We start from the raw sequence: 27871 nt of genomic DNA on the forward strand, positions 1-27871 counted from the left end.
TTGCACATATTTCGTAAGACGTATATTAGCACTACACTGAAAAAATAACTTAATAAAATCCTCGTAACAATTAGCACAATATTTTTTAAAGTAAATTTGCTGCTATAATTCAAGTAGAATTTACTAACCAGAATAATGTAAATTCTACTTATTAAATACATTTAGTGTTTGTTAAAATATCAAGTAAATGTTATTTAAAGTAAACAAACAAAATGACGCCGAACAAAACCATTTGTCTAACTCAAACTTCACGAATCACTTACTTTCATATTAAAATATACTATTTACATATTCATATTCAAGATTTTTACATTATTTTAAAACATAAAAAATGCACCGTAAAAAACTTTAACTTGCACTTAAAAACTTGTATATTTTGTTAAATCAAATTGGATTTTGAAGTCAATCGAACTGATAAATGATACTAACCTGACTTAGAAAATCAAGTTATATTTTGTATTACTTCATTTTATAAATGATACATTTTATAAACTAGATTTTTCAATCCAGTTGACATTTGATTTAACATAAAAATGTAAGTGAAACTTTGTAAGTAAAGTTGATTTTTTTACACTGTGCTATGTTCATGGTTATGAAAAAAAGTTTTAAAACCTAAAACCTTTGAAAATCTAAATATATATCATTTGAAGAAATGGTCATGCATCACAAATACTCGTGATTTCATCTAAAAGCTTGTACTGTATCTTTATGTTTATTTCTGTTGCCTTTACTCATCATTTCACGTTAGATTGATGGCACAGTTTTTAGCACCGTATAAGACCCAGTCGACCAGAGACGTCTGTCTGATGCGTTCATACACCAACATTTAAAAACATCTCAGAATGGAGAACGCATCAGACCTACATTAACTTTCTTTTGTTTAAACGACCCCTCATACGAACTCCACGTCATTAGGAATCTATAAAATAAATGATAGCTTTCCAGATGCCCGTGTGGTGCGCTTCATTTCCAAACACACCGAGCGTCCCCCGCCTCTGCCCCTCCGCGAGGTCTACAGTCACGCAAACGCTGCCCCGAGCGCAGACCTCTGCTTTTAACTGCAGGAGAGCCAGACACTCGACAGACCCACAATCACTCATTTCAAGGACATATAAGGAAAAAACACAACAGCACCAGACCTGAACTAATACTGAGTTTATCCATGACATCACGTTCACTACACTACTTTTCTTTACGGAGATGAGCATCACACTTTTCATGTTTATTGTGTCTGTGATCTGAATTATGATCTTTGTTAAACTTCAATGTTTGTGAAAGACAAATCATCTCTTTAATGTCTCAATTATTTCGCCTCCTAGACATCAATGAGATTAAATTAAGAGCTAATAGAAGTGTAGAAGTCATTAGAGTTTGACAAGAGACGTCAACAATGTGTCAAACTGAGCTCAGATTTGTCTCGTCTGCAATCAAAAGTCAATATTAGCGAAGATCTCGATATGAACTCAAACATTTCTCATCACAACATTTCTGAATCCACATTCATCTATACAATCTACTTTCATTTTACACCTCCAGACTCTTCGTGGAGTTGCACAATTACGCTCTCGTTTGATTTCTTCTAAGCATTTTTTTGAGAAACATCAGAAATGAAACACACCTGAAAACTCACAGAGATATGAAAGAGCAACGACGTGAGGAGAGATGCGATATCATTCCTCTAAATGATCAGATGCTTGTCAACCATCTTTTTTGGTAAAATACTTGAGAATGTACAAAGATTGTTTAATCAATTGTACATACAGGTATAAAATATATATAAAGTGTTCTGTACATATTTCACACATAGCCCCAGAATGGGTACATGGACTCCTCTAATGAGCGCTGAAGGAATTTGGATGTGTCTGCCAGCACTGAAACACCATTTGGCCGTCCACCAGACCACAGATTCATATTGGAGTTTGTGGCGTACAGGAGAACGCTGATCTATCAGTCCTGGAACATTTCATTTAATCACAAAGTGCTGCTCGGTGTTCATTCTTCAGTCGTGTGTTTTACAATCATCTGCCAAACTGTGGAAAGCTCAGGTTTGAGAGAAATGCACGAGACGCATCTAATGTGAAGCGTGGGGATGAAACGATAGCTCGACTTAAACTCATTGGGAATGCACAATCCTGGCACTCGTCTGGACGTAAAATATTGCAGATTTGCTACACATTAATCTTCATGTTCAGAACGCTGAGGCTTTTTATAAAGAGTTTTATAATAACGGTCATAAATTATGAAATGTTTATTAAGATAACTTAATTAATAACCACATTTTAATCGCGTTGGTAATAGATCTGCTCGTAAATTTGTCTTCACCGCAATCGAGTAATCGTGACCAGACATTTCTTATAAAGTTGCACTTCAGAGCCAAAAAATAAGAAAATATTGTTTACTTAATCTAAACCGACGAAATCCTTAAAACTATCATTTTGAGTTCATAATACTTGAAATCTCTGTGTCTAATCATACGACATCCTGAGGCTGTGCGGGGGGGAGGAACTAAATCACGAGCTCAGAATACATCATCGAATTGTTTTGATTCACTATAAGTTCGTGTTGTTTACATTATGCACGTACACACCGTTGTGACTTAGTTTGACTTACTAACACCTGTTCATGTCCGGCATCTTTTAGCTCCGGGACTGCGCCATCTATCAGTTTCAAACCATCTCCAAATCCAGCGTTATATCCACCGTTTATATAACATCCATCACTGAAATGCAGTGAACAAACAAACACACCTTAACTTCTCTCACTATAGCAAGAGTAAGGACCACTGCACAGCCAATCTTGATGGTAAGCGGGCCTTCCTATCGCTTGTCGGTTGCCACGTGGGCAGGCTTTTTCTTTCTTCTTGCCGTGGATGTACATTTCCGGGAGAATTGCCCAATAAAGTACTACATTTTTCTTGTTAGAAAAAAAAACATAACGAACCTTAGTACGTAATACGTCAATCTCGTGACAAGTTGATCTTGTACAGCATGAGAAGACAGCACGTTTAACATTGTAAAGAAATCAGAATGCAAGACACACCGTTAAATCTCGCCTTTAAAGTTTAAGCCCTTAGTGTTTTAAATGCAGAAAATAAATTTTAAGCAAACGATTGATAAAGAGTTATGTGAACTAATGGTTTTAAGTAAAGACTACTAACATTAACCTGTCTACGGAATAAGATTCTATATTAACACAAGTTTAGTTTCAATTTGTTTAAACACTAACAACTTGGAAGCAACTGACAAATAAATAAGTATACTTCAAGTTTATTTCATTAGGTATACTTGAGTATATACTTAATTTTACGTGTAATTTAAAAACTAGTATACTTTTTAGTGTACCATTTTAATAGCACTTAATTGGCCCACTTCTTAGTTTATACTTTAAAGTGTATTCCAGGTATAACAGTAAAAGAAGTTCAGTAAACTAATAGCACACTGTTTGATTCTATAAATAAGGCCCAGGGCAAAACCTCTACTTGCAACTATACAACATCACATTAATCACCGAAATAAGTTAAACTGAAACTGTAAACAAACCTGCCGTGCTCTTAAAAGAGAGAAACAAATCTGCAGTCTGTTGTTTGGCACTAATAATTCAGACTATTATTCATCTTCAAACAGACAAACATTTGTCATGAATGTTCATGTCTCTGACAGCTCAGACAGCGTCCGGCCTTCGGTTCAAGAGCATCGCTGCCTGTTGCGCATCAGACGTGATGACTTTCCCACACATTTCCTCATCTGAATCCACACTCGCCACATCAGACCGAGGTTCTGATCCTTGTAAACATTTCTCATGCACCGCACTTCTTTTCCCGGTCCTTCCCTGTCGCCAAAGAGATGATTTGAAAGGAAGCTGCTGGAGCCACACACGGAGATTCTGAAGCGTCTGTACACATGTGAGTCTGAGACGGATACCATGAAGAATGCACAGGATGATATTCAAACTTCTGTGCTGATTGACACTGAACCAATACATCATTGTCTTGGCATGTCAGTAGCCTCTATTATAGGGATGTGAAAAAAACAATTCCGATGTTTAGGTGCCAATGAGACCAGATGTGTTGTGAAATAATCATGATAAACTCGAGCGCTGTTTTAAAGCCAAATGTGATGTTGTGACGTCAATCATTACAAACTGAATTCAGAAGGTCGATTCTTCGCTGTAGTAAATAATGAGTCAATGGCTGACTGTAATAGCAAGAGTAAGAGTCATGAATCTGAAAGATTTACATCCACTGAATCATGTTTCAATCTGTGTCTCATGAAGGTCCCTCAACTCCAGCTGAGATTCATTCATGAGTTTCATTTACAGCAAAATCTGAAACCTCACAGCGCCCTCTTATGGACCATCCAGCTGTATGCATTTACTTTTCTTAGCTGTATGCATTTACTTTATGTACAATTTTTCTACGCATTTTCATTTTGTGTCAGAAATATGTGTTGAACATTTTATTCAGATTTTAGAAATAAGTCTTGCTATTTGGGGAGGCAATTCCAACACCTATAAATGATTTTAATAAGAGGTTATTATGACATGTATACAGTTCACACAGTAACAATATCTGAAAGAAAACGATTTAGGATAAATATGCAATGTTTACAAAGAAAAGCAGTGATATTCTTTATTAATGTTATTGCGAAAGCCTAGGTGAATGCAGTTTATATTTAGTGATGTTTGCAAAGTTAGAAATCACTATTGCTGATGTTTAATTCTAATTCAAAACAGTGATGATAGTTATTTGAAAACAATGAATATTTGGTAAATATGCTGATTATAGGATACCACATATGTGTCTGTCTTGAACCTACAACTTAAAACCCAGAGATTAAATAGACAGGATGTTAGAAATGGAAAAGAATAATTATAACAAACTCACTCAATTTTAATCCTTTGAAATGGATTCAGATCTTATTATTATGTCTTATTTTTATCTTCCCCTATACAGTAGCAGTGAACCCCTAAGATACCACATTAATGGAGTATAGAACCGAACAAGACACCTGCTTTAGTACACAAAACACAGAAGTCTAGTAGTAAAACACAGATCTTATGTAGAGATATTCTCTTGCGTATTGTTAATGGTGGATTGAGAAAGTGTGGAAGTGGATCTGTCCGGATCCTCAGAGAAACTGCCCTCGGCATCATTACGAATGTGATAATAATACAGAAAGAGAAAAAACCCTGAAGAACCACAAAGAAACAATTAGAGACAAATCCTTCATCCTTAAAACGCACGTGATATATTGACACATGTATTCCTCACCCTGAAAAGAGTTCAGCACACAGAAGATATAGTAGGACGGGATGAGCATGTCTCCATAACTGAAGAAAGCCACGCCCCACGTCAAGCCCATGAGAACAAACAGACTCAAGATCATCATCAGACGTTTCTTCAACGTTAATTTCTTGACGTGACCCACACGCACGTTTCTTGCTTGAATCATTTTGCAGACGATCATGATGAAGACCCCTGTTGTGAAACTGAAGACCAAGGAATAGTAGCCGATGTTCACTATGTAGTGAATGTAGAGATTTGAGATCCAGCACCTGTGATGAGAAAGTCAAAGACTGTGAAGATGAACGTCTCAATATTTACAGTCCCGTGACACGTGAAGACGCTAAACTCACATTCGTGTTGTTTTTTCAGCCGTGGATTTAATGATCAACGACTTGTATTCTCCAAGAGCAGCAATAATCACAACTACTGGACACGAAACACCTGAAAACAGATCGAGACGAATTCAACTGTCTGTGAGTTTTCACATCCTCCCAAAAATGACGTTTTATTAAACTCACTCCATCCTGACACAATGATCTTCCTCATATAGTTTTTGATGGTGATAGTTTTTGGGATGAGCCAGAAATACATATGAAGAGCTTGAAGGAAGAACCAGGTGAATGTTGACAGCATAGAGTAATGCATGAGCAACGCTATGACAGTACACGCTGGGCCGGATTGTTTGTCGGCGATGCTCTCGTTGGACAAAAACGATAAGTTCAGTAAAAATAAAGCCACAAACATATTGATCAGGATCGTCGTGGACTGATTCGATTTGTTTTTCCTGTAACAATAAAAATTTATAATACAAACGTTTATATTTTCATCAGGTATAGTGGAACACGCAGCCATAATGTTTGTAATGTTTGTTTTTTGAAGGATTTGAAGTCCATTGAACAGTATTGATTTATTTAAAGAATAAAGAGCTCACTAAACTACTAAATGTAAATCTAATCGAAACTAAATTGCATTTCATCCGTCTATGAATATCTGCGTTACATCCTCTAAAATGTGTTGATATTTAAAGAATCTAAATACAATGTCTGACACAGGACAAGTTATACCTCAAAGATAAATAATGCAAACATCACTACTGTGTTTCTATGTGTGATTACAGTACGTGATACTTTACCGTAACAAGAAATGCATGAACAGAGCGATGCCCAGAAAAAACATGGATAAACCACAACCAATATAAGAGATATAAGTCAATGTGTCCACATGTGGTGAGGTGATGTTTGCATTGGGAATCGACTGAAAGATAAAAGAACAGATGGGTACACATTACATTTACATTTATTCATTTGGCAGACACTTTTATCCAAAGCGACTTACAAGTAGTTTTTTACAGTGTCACATTACTGCAGAGCAATCAGGGGTAAGGTGCCTTGCTCAAGGGCCCTTCAGTCATGACCTGCTGGTACTGAGATTAGAACCAGCAACCTTCTGATCACAAGCGCAACGCTCTAACCACCAGGCCTACTTTAATTGAAAATGAAGACCCGAGGTATGAAAGAGCAAACTTTGATCTCACCATCAGCACAGCGAAGAACGTCAGATGTGAACATGAGCACGTGATGTGGGTCAAATTAACTTCTGTGTCACAGCCGAACGTCGTCCACGTCAGGTTTCCTACACACAAACAAAAAAGAGAAAACAACGATGAGAGATATTTCATACGAGTTGTGCTGTACTTTATGAATCTGCGTTTACCTCTGCCATCCCACGAATTGCAAGACACATTACCAACCTGTACAAAAACAACAAGTCTTACTTTTATCTTTGCCACAATCGTAACAGTGTCTTTCTTAAAAAAACTGAATTACCAGATTTCCTGTTCTGATGAATATCTCAATATTGTCAGTAAGATTTGAGATGTTGGCTCCCATTGTTATTCCATAAACCTCATCATTCAAAACAATGTGATTTTGATCACTGCCCTAAATCAGAAATGATAACGTGATGTTTAATATTGCTGAATGCAACAGTTTTACAGAGACCGGCATGTTTAAAGCCAACCAATATCTAAAGAAACAGTACAGAAGATCTATTATTTTAAGATGTTGGTGCCGGGGAGGTTTGAATAACCCCAGTCGTACGACAAAAACAATGGTTATTGAAGAAAGAAGCTTGGTTAATTTGCAGATTATAAAGAGCCCAGACAGAAGCGGAATGCAGATACAAGAAGTAAATGTGTAGAAATAAAAGTGTATTTACATTGATGTCCATGTTTTTGAACTGAAGAACTCCAACAAATGCGCTTCCGTTGTTTTTCTGACGGGATCGCTTGAATGCCTCCGCTGAGATCTTCACAAACCAGGAATACTGTTTCTGTGTGATATTTTGAGGATCAGTAACCTGTAAATAAACAAGATAAATGAAAGATCACACAACAGATGAAGAGTATCTGAACGTTTCTCGAGACCTACAGTTATCTCATCCTGATCTGATGAGGAGAACATGATGACGTCTTTGGGTTCTGTGTTTCTGTTCTGTCTGTACACGAGACCTTTAACGCCTTCCATGTCAATCTCTTCTGTAATTTCATTGTTTACCTCCATGTCATCCGCTATGGTCTTGAGGTCATCCATCAAATCTCTGAAACATGGTTGAAGTCACATGATGTTCTGCAGTAGAGATTAAAACAACAGGCGACGGGTTCACCTACGATGCTTCTGAAGCATTGATGGATGCTGTCGAATTCAGAGATGGAGGACTGCATGTCATACACACAATTTTCTTCTCTTTCACAAGCAGAAGATATTTGCTTCCTGAAAATAAAATATATATTATAAGCATTTTGTTGTGGGGACCAGCTAGTGTCCGCACAATTCAAATTGAGTATCATGCAATGTTTATTTGAAAATCAAACATTCCTGTGATAGTATAAGGTTAAGTAAAAAAAACAGTTTGTGCGTCATAGAAATAAAACAAAAATGTATTTTGTAGATTTTACATATACAGATATCATCTGCTACTTAACTTGACCAAAGTGGCATTCAGGTGTACATGACATTTTCACAAAGTTTAGGACCTACACTAAAAGTGGTTCCCCTATGGTAACGGGCAAAGAAGTACTTTTAGTACTATATATTTCACTCTTTTTTTAGTGTACAGAACTGTGTTATAGCAGAAAGTTTAACATTGAAAATACCTGAAACATCATGCAGGCAGTGGCAGTGGCAGTGGCTGTGACCTGTCAAAAAGAATCTGTTAGTCTGTTTTGTGATGATGGAGGCACAGAGATGACACACTTCCCATTAAATCTGTATGTTGATGATGCAATATATCTCTCCCTATACAGGAGAGGAAACTGAGTTTGATTAATTTCACCCGAGTTTGTTATATACTCTTTTCATACTGTGCTTTAGTTAGTAGAGAAAATAATGATGCACATGTGTCTCTTAATGCACTTAAGTCACTTTGGACCAAAGCATCTGCCAAGTTCATATAGTGTTTCATATCAACGTTTTTTTACATATCAGTTACTAACGTATATTCTAAATAAAGCCCTACAGTAAGTAAGAGAATGCACAGACAGCCCACTGTCATCGCAGAACAAATCCCCACAGGGTGATCAGGACCTGACGCTTAAAACCAGCCGCATGTATATGATCCTGCAAATTGTACAGCTACTTACCTCATTCAGTATATTTTTGGATATGAATTTTTTTGTATGCTTATCAGAATGCAGACCTTGCATGAGGAAAATCCACACATCCACATATTTTTATTGCATTTACGTATAATTTAAAGTTCAATGGTCATGATGACTACGTTACCAAGATGACCCTGTGCGGTTATTATGGGGGATACCCTGAAATGTCCCGGCTGTGTCATGGCTCCGCCACTAGATCAAGAAAGACATGACGCGAAGAGGAAGAACCATGACAGAACCTCATGTTTTATGTGGAGAGAGGCAATTATGGCCCTTATGGACTTCCATACACTCTCTCTAGTCTAATCCAGTTATTTGTATTTAAGGTCAATGTTTATTTTCAGTCCTGTCTAGTTTAGTTAGTCCGTGTTCCTGTTTATCTGTCATGTTTATATATTTGTTATTTTACCCCTTGTGTGTTTTTGTTTGTTATTATTAAAGTCTGTTTTTAACCCCTGTCCCGCTGTCTGTGCCTGTGTCCTCTGTCCTTGTGTCTCACCTTGTTTATTGCAGGCTGATGGTCCAGAGAGCCCTGTAGTAATAGAAGATATAAGCTGAGACACAATATAATCTTTCCTGTCTGTATGAATAAGAGTAAGTGTGACACACACCTGTTAGATTGTTACAGACAACTGATGTCAGATTTTGTAACTGATTTGACCTGAACAACATTGTGATGTAATCCTCAATTTTATTACTCGCTGTTACTCTATATATGTCCCCTTTATTTGTATATAGAAATGTAATTTTTCCATTGTCAGTTTTGCATTCATCTAAAAAGCAAAGAGATCATGTTACATTTGCTGAAACATTTATAATTAAATAGGAACTAATAAAAAAAAATTCTATCATGAATTACCCTCAAGTCGTTCATCAACCCCAGGACCCCTGTTTATCTTCTGTACACAAATTAAGATAGTTCAGGACTGGAGGCTTTCTGACCCCCACTGCAACGCAACTGCCTTTCAAAGACATCATAGAAATAGTCCATGTCACTGCAGTGGTTCAGCTTTAACTATATAAAGTGACGATCAATAATAATGACAATATCCAACTATTTCTTGACTTCCGCATCAAATCGCCCAGACGACCACAAGACACATGCATGTGATGCTGACGTGAAACGCCAGCTCCTGCGTCTGATCAACATGCATGATTTGTGAACACTAGCTCCAGCATCAGCATCGCACGCATGTGTTGTAGACTTCAGTGTTCTTAATAGGAACGGATGTCGTAGAGATGTTGAATGACTTGAGGGTAAGTAATTCATGACGGAGTATCCCTTTCTAGGCATTGTTTGAACTTCGGAAAGGGTGCCACCATTACTACACACAGTTCAAATGAATAGAGCATACATTATTAGAAGTTAAAAAATAAATAGAAAATTCCCAAAGGACGGAAACAAGCCCCATCGTACATATTTTTCCCGATATATATCACATTTCAGAAAAAACACCATTACAACTATTGTTTTAATGCCGACATCCACAAGAAGTCGACATGAAACCAAAATGAAAGGGACTTTAGTATGAATACGTTAGGGAGATCTATTAAGGCACTCCATAAAAATTCAACAAAAAAGCGTTCAAAGCGAGCATGTTAAATACATGTTTCCCTTTATGTAACTCTAAATATTTAAAACACATACATTTTAACATAGGTAGATTCCGTCATGATTCAACCGCACCATTTCATGTTTCTCGTGGTTTAGTGGCAGGATCATGACAGAACCTCATGTTTTGTGTGCAGAGAGGCATTTATGGCCCTTATGGCCTTCCATACACTCTCTCCGGTCTCGCCTCTGTTCCTGACCCTGTTATTAATGCTATGCCCTACACCTGTTCTCCTCTTGATTTGATCCCTTATTTAATGCCCTTGTGTCTTGTGCTGGTTCATTTCGATTCATGTGGTGAGTTCTTCTGTCTTGTTGAGTGATTTTAGTTCTTTGTATTTAATTCAAGCGTTGTCTTGGTCTAGTCTAGTCTAGTCTAGTCCAGTGTAGTTAGTTTGTGTTCCTGTTTACCCGTCATGTTTTATTCCCTTGTTCTTTGTTTTACCCCTCGTGGGTTTTGGTTTTGTCTCTGTATTAATGTCTGTTAACTCATTACGTATCTTGCCTGTGCTCACCAAACTTGATAGAATGTCTCATTATGCATCGGTTCCTATTCAGCTTATCACTGTAGCATGTCAGGTTTAAAGCTGTAGGAAAGAAAGAAATAATTGAATGTATTTGTCAGTTTTTCATCCAGAAATTAAATATTCTGCTAACATGAGTGTGGACAAATTCTATACTTACCAGGACAACAATATAAAACCATAAACAAATTTGTGCATTTATTTACATGGTCATCGTAATCTTAACACAAATCCCAGACTACAAATTATATTTCTATACGTCACTTAGGAATCCTAGTGTATTTTTTACCTTAACAGTATTTTTGCAATCAAACAGATTACATAGAGAACACAAACCAAACACCTTTATTAGCACTATATTACCTTAAAATAAATAATGAATGAAAACAGGTTATCAGAAAGCAACATACTTATCTGGTGTGTAGCACAGAAGAGGATCCAGAGAAAAGTGTGTTTTTGCCACGACATCGTCCTCGGTGACAGCGGCCTGTGAGAAACACTAAACTCTGTTATAAACCATTAATGATTGTTCTGATGAAGATAAAAAGTTTATCCACAGATGATTTCACCTGTTCATATATAAATCCACAAGATCGTGTGTTGACTCTTCACTGAAGTTCATTTACATTTTCAAACATGCAAATCAAGTTTCAGTTAAAGACACTCCTCTACCGACCCAAAAACCCATAACTGTTAAAGCCCAGTAACAACATTCTCATTCAGTCAACGTTTATATTTATTTTTTCATTTAACAGAAACGTGAAACTTTCTATAAGAACAGTATAGTGTGTTTCTTTATTTGTCAGATGCTTTTATCCAACGACGACTTACAGAGTAGAATAAAAAATCATATTCAAAAACGAAAGAAAACAAACATTATATTCATTTACATGGCAAGACGTAAACCCGAACACATCGAAACATTTCATCTATGTTTAATGTTACATGTTTTTATATATTTCGATTTTCTTTTGATGTTTGATTTATCATTTATAAGAAACATAAAATGATGAACGGATTATGAAACTGTGTTGCGTGCAGCATTTTACATAATCAAATCTAATCTTTCCGCATTCATGTACATCACGACATTCTCTGGTACAATGCAAATATGTTTTCTAGAAGAGGCCTTTTTACAAGCCATATATGTGTTCAGTTCTTACACCATGTTGATTCTAATGAATAACTACACGAAGACCTGTTTATATATCTCATATCATTTTGTTTTTATTTCATTTGAAAAGCCTTGGAAGTGTGTCCATACAAAGCAGATATTGATCATCAGTTACAGACAGATCTGATGATCGTTCATAACTATATCTGAGAGTTTGCTCAACTTTAACAACTTTGAGTAATAGGGACTCACAAAACCACCTAAATTGTGTCTTCAGGAAAGATTAGTAAATCAAATATGATTAATATCTATCAAGTTAAGTATCTGAAATATACACGACACATGAAATTGTATGTGGTGATGTGTACTGATATGAGAGGAAACTCAGCATCTTCACTCTTAAGTATAGATATTCTCTTGCGTATTGTTAATGGTGGATTGAAAAAGTGTGGAAGTGGATCTGTCCGGATCCTCAGAGAAACTGCCCTCGGCATCATTACGAATGTGATAATAATACAGAAAGAGAAAAAACCCTGAAGAACCACAAAGAAACAATTAGAGACAAATCCTTCATCCTTAAAACACACGTGATATATTGACACATGTATTCCTCACCCTGAAAAGAGTTCAGCACACAGAAGATATAGTAGGACGGGATGAGCATGTCTCCATAACTGAAGAAAGCCACGCCCCACGTCAAGCCCATGAGAACAAACAGACTCAAGATCATCATCAGACGTTTCTTCAACGTTAATTTCTTGACGTGACCCACACGCACGTTTCTTGCTTGAATCATTTTGCAGACGATCATGACGAAGACCCCTGTTGTGAAACTGAAGACCAAGGAATAGTAGCCGATGTTCACTATGTAGTGAATGTAGAGATTTGAGATCCAGCACCTGTGATGAGAAAGTCAAAGACTGTGAAGATGAACGTCTCAATATTTACAGTCCCGTGACACATGAAGACGCTAAACTCACATTCGTGTTGTTTTTTCAGCCGTGGATTTAATGATCAACGACTTGTATTCTCCAAGAGCAGCAATAATCACAACTACTGGACACGAAACACCTGAAAACAGATCGAGACGAATTCAACTGTCTGTGAGTTTTCACATCCTCCCAAAAATGACGTTTTATTAAACTCACTCCATCCTGACACAATGATCTTCCTCATATAGTTTTTGATGGTGATAGTTTTTGGGATGAGCCAGAAATACATATGAAGAGCTTGAAGGAAGAACCAGGTGAATGTTGACAGCATAGAGTAATGCATGAGCAACGCTATGACAGTACACGCTGGGCCGGATTGTTTGTCGGCGATGCTCTCGTTGGACAAAAACGATAAGTTCAGTAAAAATAAAGCCACAAACATATTGATCAGGATCGTTGTGGACTGATTCGATTTGTTTTTCCTGTAACAATAAAAAAAGCAAAAGTCACCTTTTATAATGTCTGAAGCACAACTGATGCAGGATGAGTTATAAATATAAATAATAAACAAGCATCAGTAAGAGTGATTTGTGACTTTACAAACATCACTACTGTGTTTCTATGTGTGATTACAGTACGTGATACTTTACCGTAACAAGAAATGCATGAACAGAGCGATGCCCAGAAAAAACATGGATAAACCACAACCAATATAAGAGATATAAGTCAATGTGTCCACATGTGGTGAGGTGATGTTTGCATTGGGAATCGACTGAAAGATAAAAGAACAGAGATGGTTAATTTTCATATTTACCACTTAAGACAAATTTGATCTCTGTAATATCTAAAACGTTTTTTCAGAGATAGTAACAAGATTAAATTGAGAGTAAATGAAGATGCACATAAGTCAGTACACTACAGTTGCACATACAGTATACAGTATATTTCTATTTTTACATATCTATTGTATATTCCACCGTTGCAGCATGGTTTTAGCTTTATTTAGTATGTGTGTGTTGCACTTTCTCTGGCATTCACTGTGGACAGCAAAGAAAGAATTACGTTGCAAAGGGAAACTTGTTTTCCTTACTCTGAACATGACAGTAAATTCTTTGAATTGAAAGAGAATCATGTGATACAAAGCTGATACTTTATTGTAAATTTAAGAGTTTTGAAGAAGCAAACTTTGAGTAATACATCTTACCATCAGCACCGCGAAGAATGTCAGATGTGAACATGAGCATGTGATGATGGTGTTATTTCTTTGCGTGTCACAGCCGAACATCGTCCATGTCAGGTTTCCTGAACAAAATCCAAAGAATAAAGCAACGATGAGCAGAATTTGATGCGTATTGTGAATATAAGTGTCTTTAACTGTGTTTACCTCTGCCATCCCAAGAATTGCAAGACACATCACCAGTCTGTACAAGAAGAGAAGATTTATTTTCATTTTCTCCCAATGTAAATTCATCATAACAATGTCTTACTCAAAAATGAAAAGATTACCAGATTTTCCGTCCGGATGACAATTTCGATATTTTTAGAAAGATTTGAGATATTTGCTCCCATCGATATTCCATAAACCGCTTTGTTTAAAACAACGCGACTTTTATCTCTGTCCTAAATCAGAAATCATGCAATGGAGTAAACGATTCAATTCAAAAATGTTTAAAAAACAAAAACAGCTAAAGAAATAATATTCCTACAAGCAGCCCGAGCACCAGAGGGCAGACGTGTTTAAACCTGAACACTTTCTAAAGAATCAGAGTAAAATTTTGGTATTATAGTTTGAGATAATGAGATTATCACTTCATTTCTAGGTTATTTCTAAGTCATACTGTATGTAGAAAGAGGTGGAGATTTTCATATGTTGTGATGCTTGAGAAAGACCCTAACTTCTAGTGTAATAGATGCTAACTTTCACAACATTTGTTTCAGACAGAGGCAGAAAGCAGATTGCATTAAATTGCTAAATTAAACTGGTACGATTACATTGACGTCCATGTTTTTGAACTGTAGAACTCCAACAAATGCGCTTCCGTTGTTTTCCTGACGGGATTTATTAAATGCCTCATCTGAGATTTTCACATACCAAGAAAAACTTCTCTGGCTGATGTTTTGAGCATCAGAAACCTGTAAATAAACAAGATAAATGAAAGATCACTCATCATAGGAACTGTTTTTGAATGTTTCTCAATACTTACAGTTATCCCATCCTGGTCTGATGAGGAGAAAATGACGTCTTTGGGTTCTGTACACTGTCTGTAGAGAACACCTTTAATGCCTTCCTCCACAATGGGTTTAGTGGTTTGATTGTTTTTTTCCATCGCATTTACAATGTTCTCAAGGTTGTCCACCATCTCTCTGCAATATTATTCTAAAATCACATGATGTTCAGCAGTAGAGATTAAAACAATTGATGACAGGTTGACTTACACAGCTTTTGAAGCACTGATGGTATTTGGTGAATTGGTAGTTGTGGATGGAGTCGATTTTGTGGATGAGGTCATGGTCGTGGAAGGAGTCGTGTTTGTGAACGTAGTCGATTTTGTGGATGAGGTCATGGTCGTGGAAGGAGTCGTGTTTGTGAACGTAGTCGATTTTGTGGATGAGGTCATGGTCGTGGAAGGAGTCGTGTTTGTGGATGTAGTCGTGTAAGTGGATGGAGTCTTTTCTGTGGATGAGGTCATGGTCATGGAAGGAGTCGTGTTTGTGGATGTAGTCGTGTAAGTGGATGGAGTCTTTTCTGTGGATGAGGTCATGGTCATGGAAGGAGTCGTGTTTGTGGATGTAGTCGATTTTCTGGATGAGGTCATGGTCGTGGAAGGAGTCGTGTTTGTGGATGTAGTCGATTCTGTGGATGAGGTCATGGTCATGGAAGATGTCGTGTTTGTGAAAGCAGTCGTGTGTGTGGATAGAGTCATGGTTGTAGAGGGTAATGTGGTCGTAGATGTCTGGATGCAGGTCACACATGTTGTTTTATTACCATTTACATTAAAAATGTATGCGCTTCCTTCTTTCTCTACATCAAATGGAAAGAAACAAGGTTTTATTCCCTTTCTGTCTTGTAGGGATATTGTTCGTGCAAGCACAAAAGAGAAGTTAATAAGTGTGCGATGTCTGATAGATTCTGACGCAGCCTTTAGCCCATGTTTACACCAGACAGACAGACGTCGCATTGCGTTGAGCCGTGTTCCACAGCCAGAAGTGGTCTATCTACACTGGATGTGTCAATACAACCATTTAACTATAAGAAAGTCTAACTTTAAAATCCGTGCTTTAGTGTATTTGTAATACTTTGGTCAGTTAATAATACTACTTTATTTAGTTTTATATTCTTTATTTGAGTGAATTTAAAGAGCCATTTCATGTCTATCCCTGAATCACTGAACTAATCGGTTGATGTAGGATATGGAAAGTAATTAGTAATAAGTAATTAAATACTTTTTGCAGAGAGTCATTTATACAGTAATGTAATTACACTTTTGAACATGTCATTCGTAACTAGTAATTCATTACATTTTCAGAGTAACTTACCCAACACTGGCGTAACAGTTATTCATCTTTATGTTCCCCCTTACTTGTATTAACATTTATATGATATGATCGATTTTGTGACACAAATGAAGACATAATATACTCGAAAAGACTACACATCTATTAGCTGGTGGGTGTGTAAAGTACCAGAGAAATATTTCCAAAAAAGAATGTTGTAAAACGCTAATTAGAAATCTTCAGACTTACTGCAGTACGAACTGTAGGCCGCCTCTTTACAAATCTTTTCCGGCTTAACAAGAGATCTATTGACATTTAAAATATGTTTAAGCTTACACTGGCAGATGTGGGATGTGTTTGTGGAGTCTGTTGAAAAAAACAGATTAGAGGCACAAAGTTGACACACTTCCCCTTTAAATCTATACATTGATAATGCAGTAACATTCTCCACCAGCTGAGGGCGCTCGACACATCAGACTGCACAAAACACAGGATTTATTTGTCTTGCCTGTGGCCCTTTTTAATAAGGAGGTTCAACCATCTCTAGGTTGAACCTTGAACTCCCAGTTGGTTTACTTTGAAATTAGAAACTTAAAGAGTTTTTGTTTTCAAAACAGCTGATTTGAGTAAGTGACTCTGGGTGGGTTTACCCTGGGTTAACCACGACTATAAAAATACATTATCAATGGAGCTCCGATATTACGATTCGCCATGGTTAGGCACCAAAAAGCAACATGGCGGCAGAAAGCACTTGAGTGCAAGGCACTCTTTCCGCTCTGCATACAGTGGATTTACTGATGTGCTGAAAATGACTTAATAAATAGATAGATAAATGTACCAATAAATAAATAAATGAATAATTTAATGAATGAAACAACAGACGTAATAAATAATCATTGTATGTTCTCACTCGCCATCACTGCTCTAGTTACGTTATTCTGACGTCATGGTGTATAGGACACCTATAGGGCGTCAGAGTCTTGTGTTAAGTCAGCTGCTCTGAGCAGATTTGAGTTCAATGGCTGCACGTCAAAATAAATTGTTTATAGCCTTTATCGCTTCATTGTCTGTATTTATTCATTTTATTATTCATGCACTTTATTTACACAGTTTTAAGTCATTTCTCATCGTCCATAGCAAATTATGCTCTGATGTAATACACGTGAGACGGCTGATGTTATTGATGTAAGGATGGATGAGATATATTTTGATATATCTAATTCACTGTAAAGAAAAACGGTACAGTTTCAATATAAATGCACAGGGAAATGACAAAATTCGGGTCCTAAATTGCTCTCCTGAAATCAAAGTACATCCCTGGGATTAAATGCAGCCTCTTCATGTACTGAATCCTCTATAAAAGCACGTGTGGCATATTACTCACTGAGATGGTCTCTGTGCGGTCATGACATGTGCCATGAATGACCCTATTAATGAATTTGCACTTTAAAAAGGGAAGGAGATGGAAATAAACTCTGGGTTTACCAATGAAAACCGGCTTCTGACCAGGTTAGGTTCTGAGAGTAAGTTACTATGGTTACTGACTCTGAGTATAAGTGACCTGTCTTTTGGAAACGGGTCTTGAGTTGCCCCGCTGTCCCGGGTTTGACCAACCTCATATTCTGAAACGGAAATCCCAGAGTTTCCCTCATTTCAGGGTTAATATATTTAGAGTTTTCACTAAACCTCCTTAAACGGCCCCTGGTGCGTATGGTGTCAGTGTTATAGATTTGCATTTGTTCTGTTTGCGTAGTGTGTTTTTTATCAAACTGCTTCTCTGTTCCTGAAGTTCAATGAATAAGTCATAAACTGAGACAAACTCTTTAAACACCACGATCTTTCCTTTCCGTGTGTATGAACGTAACTTTGACACCCACCTGTTAAATTCAGACAGACGTCTAATGGCAGATATTGCGGTTGATCTGGCAGGAATAACATTGTGATGTTTGTTACTTCCTCGTTTAGCATTACTTCATATTCACTCCCATTGTTTGTTATATTGAAATTAAATGTTTTTCCAGATTCCTTTTGGCAATGTCCTGAAAAGCAGAAAGATAATGTTGCATTTACATTTGCTAAGGAAATTGTCTTTAAAGAATTAGTTCGAACTGAAGACATTATTATTATATAAGAAATGTAACAGTATACTGATTATTAAAATATTAAGCAAATAGACTTTACCTGTAGAAGATGTGTTTTGTTTGACATCCATTAAGCAATATTTCCCCAGTGTGTCATTGCTTTTTTTGCACTCTTTTGTCACTGTAGGTGCAGGAGAAAGAAATATGAGATCACTCAGAAATCAACAGGTTATATATTTGTGTACATACTGTATACAGTTTATCCACAGTATATTTTACAGGCAATAAAATAATATATTGAAATAAAGACATCTACCTGGACAGCCTGAATAAACAGTCAGGTTATGACCCACAATCATTATTTTTGAGAAGGCTGCAAAACAAAACGACAAAATGACATGAGCAGAAAATACTCGTGAACTTTATGTGTCAAAATGTTTGGTATGGTATTAATATGGTCTTTACAAGTTTCAGACTACATCTTTCGTTAAATTGTAACATAAAGGTATAATTGTAATCGAGGTCTAAAAAGTATTTTTGCAACCAGGCAGATTATGTCAGCACTTTTATTTGATATGTAATGAAAGCAACATACTTATCTGGCGTGTAGCACAGAAGAGGATCCAGAGAAAAGTGTGTTTTTGCCAAAACATCGTCCTCGGTGACAGCGGCCTGTGAGAAACACTAAACTCATTAATGATCATTCTGATGAAGATGAAATGATAATCCACAGAGACACATACATGGTTTTACCTTTGCATGTGCAAATAATCACATCCCGTTTTGATCACACACACACACCTCTGTGTTTGATGCAAATATAATTCTGTGTTAAGCCTAGAAGTAACTTATAGATGACAAAGAAAAAACATTGTCTTTATATGTGAACAACAGACAATATTGACATTCATTTAAAATATTTAAATTCCCATACAGCAGAACCTGTTTTGAACTGAATCTGCCCATAGAAAAACAACATTACATTAGATGAATTTATCAATTTATTTAAAAAACATTATATATACAAAATGAGTGTTGTGTTGTTTTTTCATAACCAGATACAATACCACACACCTGTCAATGTGCTAATGCATTATTTTAAAGAGCTGATGTTTTGGAGCTCTTGTAGTGCTCAGGTTTTCAAACTATACGTAGTATATTGTGTTAAATGTGTTCAGTAAGTGATCTCAAATCTTTCATGAAAATAATGTAATTATTGTATAGAACTGAATTCAAATATTGGGTATATTAGTTTGGTTTTGGAGATCAGGTTGGTACGATGACTAATGTGAATAACAGGGCCATACAATATGTCCAGTCCAGCAACTTTTTCGAGGCCCTGACCTACATCTGTGCATTTCATTTCAGTAGCTATAAAACCTTGTCCGTCTTTTCATTGCATCTGTGTCAAAGATGAGGAAAGGGAAGTAAACAAATAACGTTTACATGCAAATATTACCACAGTAAAAAACAACCTTCTATGTTTCATAGACGTGGGTTTGGAAAGATATCGGTTATGTAAATAAAATAATTTCCAGGTGAACCATTGTCATTACATTAGAATTCATCTATAAAACTGATGCTGAATATTAAATGTTCACATTCTTACTCTACAACGCGAGGGAGGCGAGGAGCATTTCAAAATGGCAATGGTGCTTGTCTCAGGCTCGGCCGGCCTCTGTCGTCTTTTGGCCTGCCTCTGTCGTCTTTTGGCCTGCCTCTGTCGTCTCTTGGCCTGCCTCTGTCGTCTCTTGGCCTGCCTCTGTCGTCTTTTGGCCTGCCTCTGTCGTCTCTTGGCCTGCCTCTGTCGTCTCTTGGCCTGCCTCTGTCGTCTTTTGGCCTGCCTCTGTCGTCTCTTGGCCTGCCTCTGTCGTCTCTTGGCCTGCCTCTGTCGTCTTTTGGCCTGCCTCTGTCGTCTTTTGGCCTGCCTCTGTCGTCTTTTGGCCTGCCTCTGTCGTCTCTTGGCCTGCTTCTGTCGTCTCTTGGCCTGCCTCTGTCGTCTTTTGGCCTGCCTCTGTCGTCTTTTGGCCTGCCTCTGTCGTCTTTTGGCCTGCCTCTGTCGTCTCTTGGCCTGCCTCTGTCGTCTCTTGGCCTGCCTCTGTCGTCTCTTGGCCTGCCTCTGTCATCTCTTGGCCTGCCTCTGTTGTCTTTTGGCCTGCCTCTGTCGTCTCTTGGCCTGCCTCTGTCGTCTCTTGGCCTGCCTCTGTCATCTCTTGGCCTGCCTCTGTTGTCTTTTGGCCTGCCTCTGTCGTCTTTTGGCCTGCCTCTGTTGTCTTTTGGCCTGCCTCTGTCGTCTTTTGGCCTGCTTCTGTCGTCTCTTGGCCTGCCTCTGTCGTCTCTTGGCCTGCCTCTGTCGTCTTTTGGCCTGCCTCTGTCGTCTTTTGGCCTGCCTCTGTCGTCTCTTGGCCTGCCTCTGTCATCTCTTGGCCTGCCTCTGTTGTCTTTTGGCCTGCCTCTGTCGTCTTTTGGCCTGCCTCTGTTGTCTTTTGGCCTGCCTCTGTTGTCTTTTGGCCTGCCTCTGTCGTCTCTTGGCCTGCCTCTGTCGTCTCTTGGCCTGCCTCTGTCGTCTTTTGGCCTGCCTCTGTCGTCTTTTGGCCTGCCTCTGTCGTCTTTTGGCCTGCCTCTGTCGTCTCTTGGCCTGCTTCTGTCGTCTCTTGGCCTGCCTCTGTCGTCTCTTGGCCTGCCTCTGTCGTCTTTTGGCCTGCCTCTGTCGTCTTTTGGCCTGCCTCTGTCGTCTCTTGGCCTGCTTCTGTCGTCTCTTGGCCTGCCTCTGTCGTCTTTTGGCCTGCCTCTGTCGTCTTTTGGCCTGCCTCTGTCGTCTTTTGGCCTGCCTCTGTCGTCTCTTGGCCTGCCTCTGTCGTCTCTTGGCCTGCCTCTGTCGTCTCTTGGCCTGCCTCTGTCATCTCTTGGCCTGCCTCTGTTGTCTTTTGGCCTGCCTCTGTCGTCTCTTGGCCTGCCTCTGTCGTCTCTTGGCCTGCCTCTGTCGTCTCTTGGCCTGCCTCTGTCGTCTCTTGGCCTGCCTCTGTCGTCTCTTGGCCTGCCTCTGTCGTCTCTTGGCCTGCCTCTGTCGTCTCTTGGCCTGCTTCTGTCGTCTCTTGGCCTGCCTCTGTCGTCTCTTGGCCTGCCTCTGTCATCTCTTGGCCTGCCTCTGTTGTCTTTTGGCCTGCCTCTGTCGTCTTTTGGCCTGCCTCTGTTGTCTTTTGGCCTGCCTCTGTCGTCTCTTGGCCTGCCTCTGTCGTCTCTTGACCTGCCTCTGTCGTCTCTTGGCCTGCCTCTGTCGTCTCTTGGCCTGCCTCTGTTGTCTTTTGGCCTGCTTCTGTCGTCTCTTGGCCTGCCTCTGTCGTCTCTTGGCCTGCCTCTGTCGTCTCTTGGCCTGCCCCAGCACCTCCTGCCTTCTTTGGCCATTCATTTAAACCTTCTTGCATTTGATTGGCTATATCAATCATTTTGACATTGATCAAGCAGGCACTATCTGAAACCAAGGCCGTTTCTCAATATGTGTTTTTCAGCGATCTTGTTTCCTCATGTTCTCACTCTACATCATCAATAACCTTCAAATTCAGGTTCAAATACAAATACAAATGTACACAACAGCACACATAACACCTCACATAGCGTGTTGTGTTCTCAATAAGTGCCACAAGTGCTGCGGTTATGTTGTGATTTTGGCATGTAACGTGTTTTTTTGTCCAATACATACATCTAATATTTATATGTATATATGAAGAGTTTGGTTCCAAAATGAAATAACTCATGATAACAGATTATGTTATCATGTTTTTATTGTGTTTTATTGTGTTAGTTAGCTGTATTCATTGGATTATTATGGCTTAAATCCAAACAAACCAACTAAAGTTTCATTGATGTTAATTGGAATTTTATCTAATTTTGGAACCACAATCTTAATATATTTACACAACATCTGCCCACTGTTTTAAAAATAATGTACATATAAATAATGAAAATAATAAAAAAGTTTAATGCTTATGTCTGTAAACCGCGGTGTCTCAAAGTAGGTTAAAAATTCATCGTAATCGTCAATTTTGGCCTTCATCAATTACAAAAAGAAAATAGAAGAGATGAGATTAGATTCAACTTTATTGTCATTACACATATACAGTGTAAGGAAATGTAGTTTAGGTCTAACCAGAATTGCAGTAAGCAAGCGCAGGATATAGAAAAATATTATACAGTGGGTATGGATTATGAAAATAAATCACAATATAATCGAGGTAAACGATTATTGTGCAGTATTCCATTTAGCATGGATCCTCTTTTTTCTTGTGGTATAAATCCACAGCGCACACTTTCCTTTATAGTGGTTAAGCAAATTTTATTTTTACAGTTTAAATGCCAAGTTTTATTATTATCTATGTTGTTTTAAAGGTTAATCATTTTAAATAATCGGGATCTCAACATTGGCCAAAATAATCGCGATTATGATTTGTGTCATAATCCAGCAGCCCTATCACAAAGCAACATATGTGACTTTAAATATGCAAAAGATAATGATTATTATAATGGTCGTTGCCTTTAATGATTATTATAAATGTCAATTAATAGACACATAGTACATTCTTATTCTTACATCACAAATAAATACATGAAAAATTCTTGAAAAATGTTCATGAAAAGTCTTTATACAATAGACAGAACAATCCAAGAAGTGTTTTTGAATGATTTTATTGATGTTTTATGTATTAGTAAATCAAGACCTTACATCGGTTATCTTAGTAGCATGAAAACAAAACAGATATTCAAAATAGTTTATGAAAAAGCGAGCCAAGACCGTATAATGAATCATATATATGAATGATTATAATAAGTGAAGACGACTGTATAAACCTATGTATGATTATCATTTTAAACATTAAACATTTAGGATGAATCCTATGCAAAATACAATGAAATTATAGAGCTGATGTATTGCTGTATTAAAAAATGTCCATTCATTTTCACATCATTTTAATAGCAACAGTAGTAATGAATTCATTTATTTCAAAATGACTTTTGATGTTTTTCAGTCTCTGTGTCCAAGTCAAACCTCGAGTCGTTTCCTGTGACTTATTTGCAGCTTGACCTGCAGACTTGAGTTTCCATCGCGATCATCGTTGACTGGTTCGGTCTGTTTTTCCTACCAATATAAAAAGGTGTCAATTTGTAAGAAATTCAGCCTTTTATGGACATTTTCTTCATTGTTTCATTGATTACTGTAAACAGTACTGTACCGAAACAGGACACACGTGTACAGACAGATGAATAGAAGAACTATGGCTAAAAAGTAGCCATAGGTCAAAGGTCTGAAATAGACATGATTGGGCTTCGTCTGAAAAATAACAGAACAGAGATGGTTAAACATAGATGAGTCAGATGATATTTAAAGCAAAGAATGAATGAAGAGCTCATTGAGTTTACAGCTCACACTCGAGTGTTAATGTTTGTCAATAATTGACATGTTTGTTTCCCTTCAATAGAAACGTCTGAGACAAATCTGATACCTTAACGAAACCCTAATTGAAGTATCAAATGTTGAGCAAAACATTTATCATGTGATAAACATCTTACCCCCAGCACAGCGAAGAACGTCAGATGTGAACATGAACACTTGATGATGGTCGTATTCAATTCTGTGACACAGCCGAACGTCGTCCACGTCAGGTTTCCTGAACAAAAACAAAATGAGACGATGAGAAATATTTGCACGTAGAGTAAATCCAAGCTGTATTTACCTCTGCCATCCCAGGAATTGCAGGACACGTCACCGACCTGTACAAAAACGTGAAGTTTTATTTTCATATTTGACATGAGTTACGAGTTACCATTAGAACGCGTTTCTCAAAAACAATTTATTACCAGATTTTTCACTCTGATGAATATCTCGATATTGTCATTGAGATTTGAGATGTTGGCTCCCATCGATATTCCATAAATCTCATCATTCAAAACAATGAGATTTTGAGCTTTGTCCTAAATCAGTAAAAATGATTACATTTTAACATGTCAACCTTTAGTATCATAGATGTCAAGACTCCTAAGAACCAGATACATGTGGAAAATTGTACAACACTTTGCCCCAGGACTTTTGAAAATTGTGTAGAAATAAAAGTGTGTTTACATTGATGTCCATGTTTTTGAACTGAAGAACTCCAACAAATGCGCCTCCGTTGTTTTTCTGACGGGATCGCTTGAATGCCTCCGCTGAGATCTTCACAAACCAGGAATACTGTATCTGTGTGATATTTTGAGGATCAGTAACCTGTAAATAAACAAGATAAATGAAAGATCACACAACAGATGAAGAGTGTCTGAACGTTTCTCGAGACCTACAGTTATCTCATCCTTATCTGATGAGGAGAATATGATGACGTCTTTGGGTTCTGTGTTTCTTTCCTGTCTGTACACGAGACCTTTAACGCCTTCCATGTTAATGGGTTTAATGCTTTGATAGTTTTGTCCCATCCTGGTTGCAATGTTCTGGAGGTCGTCCATCATCTCTCTGAAACATGATTTTAAACTCACATGATGTTCTGCACTTGAGATTAAAACAAGTGATGACGGGTTGCTTACGAAGCTTTTGAGGAATTGATGGTTGTTGGTGGTTTGATGCAGGTCACACACGTCGTTTGAGTCCCATTGACCTGCAGGACGTATTTGCTTCCTTTTTTTCCTGTAGCTCATGGAAACACATGAGAGTTTATTTTCTTTCTGTGTGTCTTTATTTTCTCTGTCCTTAATATTGAGTCTGTGACCCTGGACCACGAAACCAGACATAAGTTGCATCGCCCGCAATACATTGTCTGGGTCAAAATTATAGATTTTTCTTTTATGCCAAAAATCATTAGGATATTAAGCAAAGATCGTGTTCCATGAAGATATTTAGTACATTTCCTATCGTAAATATACCAAAACTTTATTTTTGTGAAATTGCTAACAAAAGAGTTAAAACAAACCTGTTTCTTCTTAACAACAGCCTGCTACAGCACCCCTGGTGGCCATTTTCTCAATGTTTAGATTTTTTTGCACCCAAAAATTCCAGATTTTTATGTAGTTGTCTCTCTGCTTATTTATTCAGTTTTTATATTGTTTAAAAATCTCATGACTGGTTTTGTTGTCCAGTGTCACATTTATTAGCCGATGAGTCTATATAGTATTTTTGTCAGGGTATTTAGCTATTTTTTCATGAAATCAGTTATTGTAAATGACGACTGGTGACGGGAAAGGTGCTAATATCAGAGAGACCTTTTGGTTGTCTAAAAAAGAAATCTTAAAGTCCCGTGAACCGAAACTGCGATTATGTTTATTTTGACGCACTTCAGAGTGAATTCGAATTTCGAATGAGTAAAATAGTGGGCGTGTCTTTCGTCGTTCGCTGCAATTTGATTGGATGTATAGCCGTTGCATTTTGAAATGGAACAGGGAGTCGTCTAACATACAGTACATCATTTAAGATGGAAAGTCACTACAGGATGGAATTGCATTTTCAGATTTTAACTGAAGATTATGAGGGTACATGATCTTTATTAAGAGAATGACCCACAGTTAATTACAAACTATTTACAATAGACGCAGCAATATTTCATGAAAAATCTGAATTGTCATTTTTTATTTCACTGGGACTTTAAGACGCATATTTACCTTCGCATGCAGAATGGTTGTAGGCCGCCACATCACAGGTCTCCTGAGGATCAACAAGATATTCATTGACATTTAAAATACCTCCAAGATCACGCAGGCAGATTAAAGAGTAACCTGTTAAACATGAAAACAAAAATGTTTTTTGTGATTCTGTCATAGAAATGACACACATCCATACGCATCAATTCATTCTGATACAGTAAATTCTCTCTGTGTGTATAAAAGTAAGTTTGACACACACCTGATAAATTCTGATAAACTTTTGATGGCAGATATTGCGGTTGATCTGGCATAAACAACATTGTGACGTCTCTCATGGTCTCATACATCATTACTTCATATTCACTCCCATGGTTTGTTATGCTGAAATGAAATGTTTCTCCAGATTCTATGTAGTTTCCTGAACATCAGAAACATAATTCCCATAGCAAATGTAAGATGTTATAAAGACTTTTGAAGACTTGGATCTCATGCATTGATGCAAAATGTAAGTGTACATACAAATACTCAAACAAATACTGTACCTATTGAAGATGCTTCTTGTTTCACATTCATTATGCAAAAGTTCTTTGTTGGTATATCGTTGCGTGGTTGGCACGTCAGTTGTATAGCTAGATGAAAAAATAACTAGGTTTTCATGGGTACATTCATCATTTAAATATGCTCAAATGTACGTGGGGATGTATTGATATGTTCATTTACCTGGACAGCCTGTGTCTCCTGAATAAACACTCAGGTTATGACCCACAATCATCATTTTTAAGCAGGCTGAACAACAAAAAAGACAAAATGATATGAGCATAAATTATTTGTGAAATTTAAATGTATACTAGTATTTATATGGTCATTCAAAAATGATTTAAAAAGTAATTGTGCTCTCAAAAGTATTTTTGCAACCATATTTATGTACAACATGTTAACTTATGTTAGCTTTCTTTAAAATAAAGAATAGGAATTGTTCAAAAGCAACATACTTATCTGGCGTGTAGCACAGAAGATGATCCAGAGAAAAGTGTGTTTTTGCCAAAACATCGTCCTCGGTGACAGCGGCCTGTGAGAAACACTAAACTCTGTTAGAAACAACCATTAATGTTAAAGTTGATATCAAATGATAATCCAAAGAGACGCACAGCTGATTTACCTGTTCGTACATCAATCCACTTCATGTGTTGAATCCATTTACATCTTCAAACATGCAAATGACTTTATTTTCAGTTCTGTGCACTCCTCCGTTGATGCAAATATAATTATTTGTTAAAGTTCAGTAACAACACTTGTTATAAAATAATGGTTTATCACTAAATAAACCTTTTTTTGAGTATTTAATACACAACCATCATCCAACATTATTCAAACATATTTAAACTATAGCTACCCGTTCTCATCGTTCTCATGCGTATAAAATGGTTTGAAATTGAAGTCTACAGTATTTGTGTATTTGTTTTGATATTCTGTTGATGTTTTATATAGCAGAACTAAGAAGAATGTAATGATTATTAAACAGTGTTTTTCACATCCAAATATAGCATGCTAACA

The 27871-nt window shown here is 37.4% G+C and overlaps 3 protein-coding genes across 3 annotated transcripts; all 3 read right to left on the minus strand.

Annotated features, from left to right (window-relative positions):
* Nucleotides 1-4487: 4487 nt before the first annotated feature.
* Nucleotides 4488-11674, minus strand: LOC306895292 (adhesion G-protein coupled receptor G5-like). Its single transcript, XM_079458446.1, has 17 exons — nt 11648-11674; nt 11489-11565; nt 11070-11141; nt 9554-9715; nt 9442-9474; nt 8439-8480; nt 7953-8055; nt 7714-7882; nt 7502-7642; nt 7111-7224; nt 6998-7034; nt 6819-6916; nt 6417-6538; nt 5803-6068; nt 5635-5725; nt 5270-5553; nt 4488-5187 (listed from the first exon to the last, which is right to left on the minus strand). The coding sequence occupies exons 1-17, from the start codon at nt 11653-11655 to the stop codon at nt 5054-5056; spliced, it is 1953 nt and encodes a 650-aa protein (XP_079314572.1). The 5' UTR covers nt 11656-11674; the 3' UTR covers nt 4488-5053.
* A 607-nt stretch (nt 11675-12281) lies between these two features.
* LOC306895114 (uncharacterized protein) lies at nt 12282-19407 on the minus strand. Its single transcript, XM_079458112.1, has 16 exons — nt 19296-19407; nt 19017-19073; nt 18801-18881; nt 18497-18658; nt 16869-16985; nt 15561-16146; nt 15329-15488; nt 15117-15257; nt 14631-14744; nt 14509-14545; nt 14329-14426; nt 13775-13896; nt 13341-13606; nt 13173-13263; nt 12808-13091; nt 12282-12725 (listed from the first exon to the last, which is right to left on the minus strand). Exons 1-16 carry the CDS (start codon nt 19402-19404, stop codon nt 12592-12594), a joined length of 2559 nt encoding a protein of 852 aa, XP_079314238.1. The 5' UTR covers nt 19405-19407; the 3' UTR covers nt 12282-12591.
* A 3803-nt stretch (nt 19408-23210) lies between these two features.
* LOC306895814 (uncharacterized protein) lies at nt 23211-27486 on the minus strand. Its single transcript, XM_079459354.1, has 14 exons — nt 27466-27486; nt 27310-27386; nt 27038-27103; nt 26860-26946; nt 26577-26735; nt 26336-26449; nt 25268-25367; nt 25028-25196; nt 24816-24956; nt 24554-24667; nt 24430-24466; nt 24266-24363; nt 23929-24026; nt 23211-23834 (listed from the first exon to the last, which is right to left on the minus strand). Exons 2-14 carry the CDS (start codon nt 27365-27367, stop codon nt 23765-23767), a joined length of 1311 nt encoding a protein of 436 aa, XP_079315480.1. The 5' UTR covers nt 27368-27386; nt 27466-27486; the 3' UTR covers nt 23211-23764.
* Between the last annotated feature and the right edge of the window lie 385 nt (nt 27487-27871).

Source organism: Barbatula barbatula, assembly GCF_947034865.1.
Source record: "Barbatula barbatula genome assembly, chromosome: 6".
Lineage (NCBI taxonomy): Eukaryota > Metazoa > Chordata > Actinopteri > Cypriniformes > Nemacheilidae > Barbatula > Barbatula barbatula.

Coding starts and splice junctions, on each gene's coding strand:
- LOC306895292 (XM_079458446.1), bottom strand. Junction 8,056..8,438: donor CTGCCTGCATGATGTTTCAG/GTATTTTCAATG, acceptor TTTTATTTTCAG/GAAGCAAATATCTTCTGCTT. Junction 7,035..7,110: donor TCATCAGAACAGGAAATCTG/GTAATTCAGTTT, acceptor GTTTTTGTACAG/GTTGGTAATGTGTCTTGCAA.
- LOC306895114 (XM_079458112.1), bottom strand. CDS start 19,404: ATGATCATTAATGAGTTTAGTGTTTCTCACAGGCCGCTGTCACCGAGG. Junction 15,489..15,560: donor ATCAGTGCTTCAAAAGCTGT/GTAAGTCAACCT, acceptor ATAATATTGCAG/AGAGATGGTGGACAACCTTG. Junction 14,745..15,116: donor TCAAAAACATGGACGTCAAT/GTAATCGTACCA, acceptor TTTCTGATTTAG/GACAGAGATAAAAGTCGCGT.
- LOC306895814 (XM_079459354.1), bottom strand. CDS start 27,367: ATGTTTTGGCAAAAACACACTTTTCTCTGGATCATCTTCTGTGCTACA. Junction 24,957..25,027: donor CAGATAAGGATGAGATAACT/GTAGGTCTCGAG, acceptor GTTTATTTACAG/GTTACTGATCCTCAAAATAT. Junction 24,467..24,553: donor TCATCAGAGTGAAAAATCTG/GTAATAAATTGT, acceptor GTTTTTGTACAG/GTCGGTGACGTGTCCTGCAA.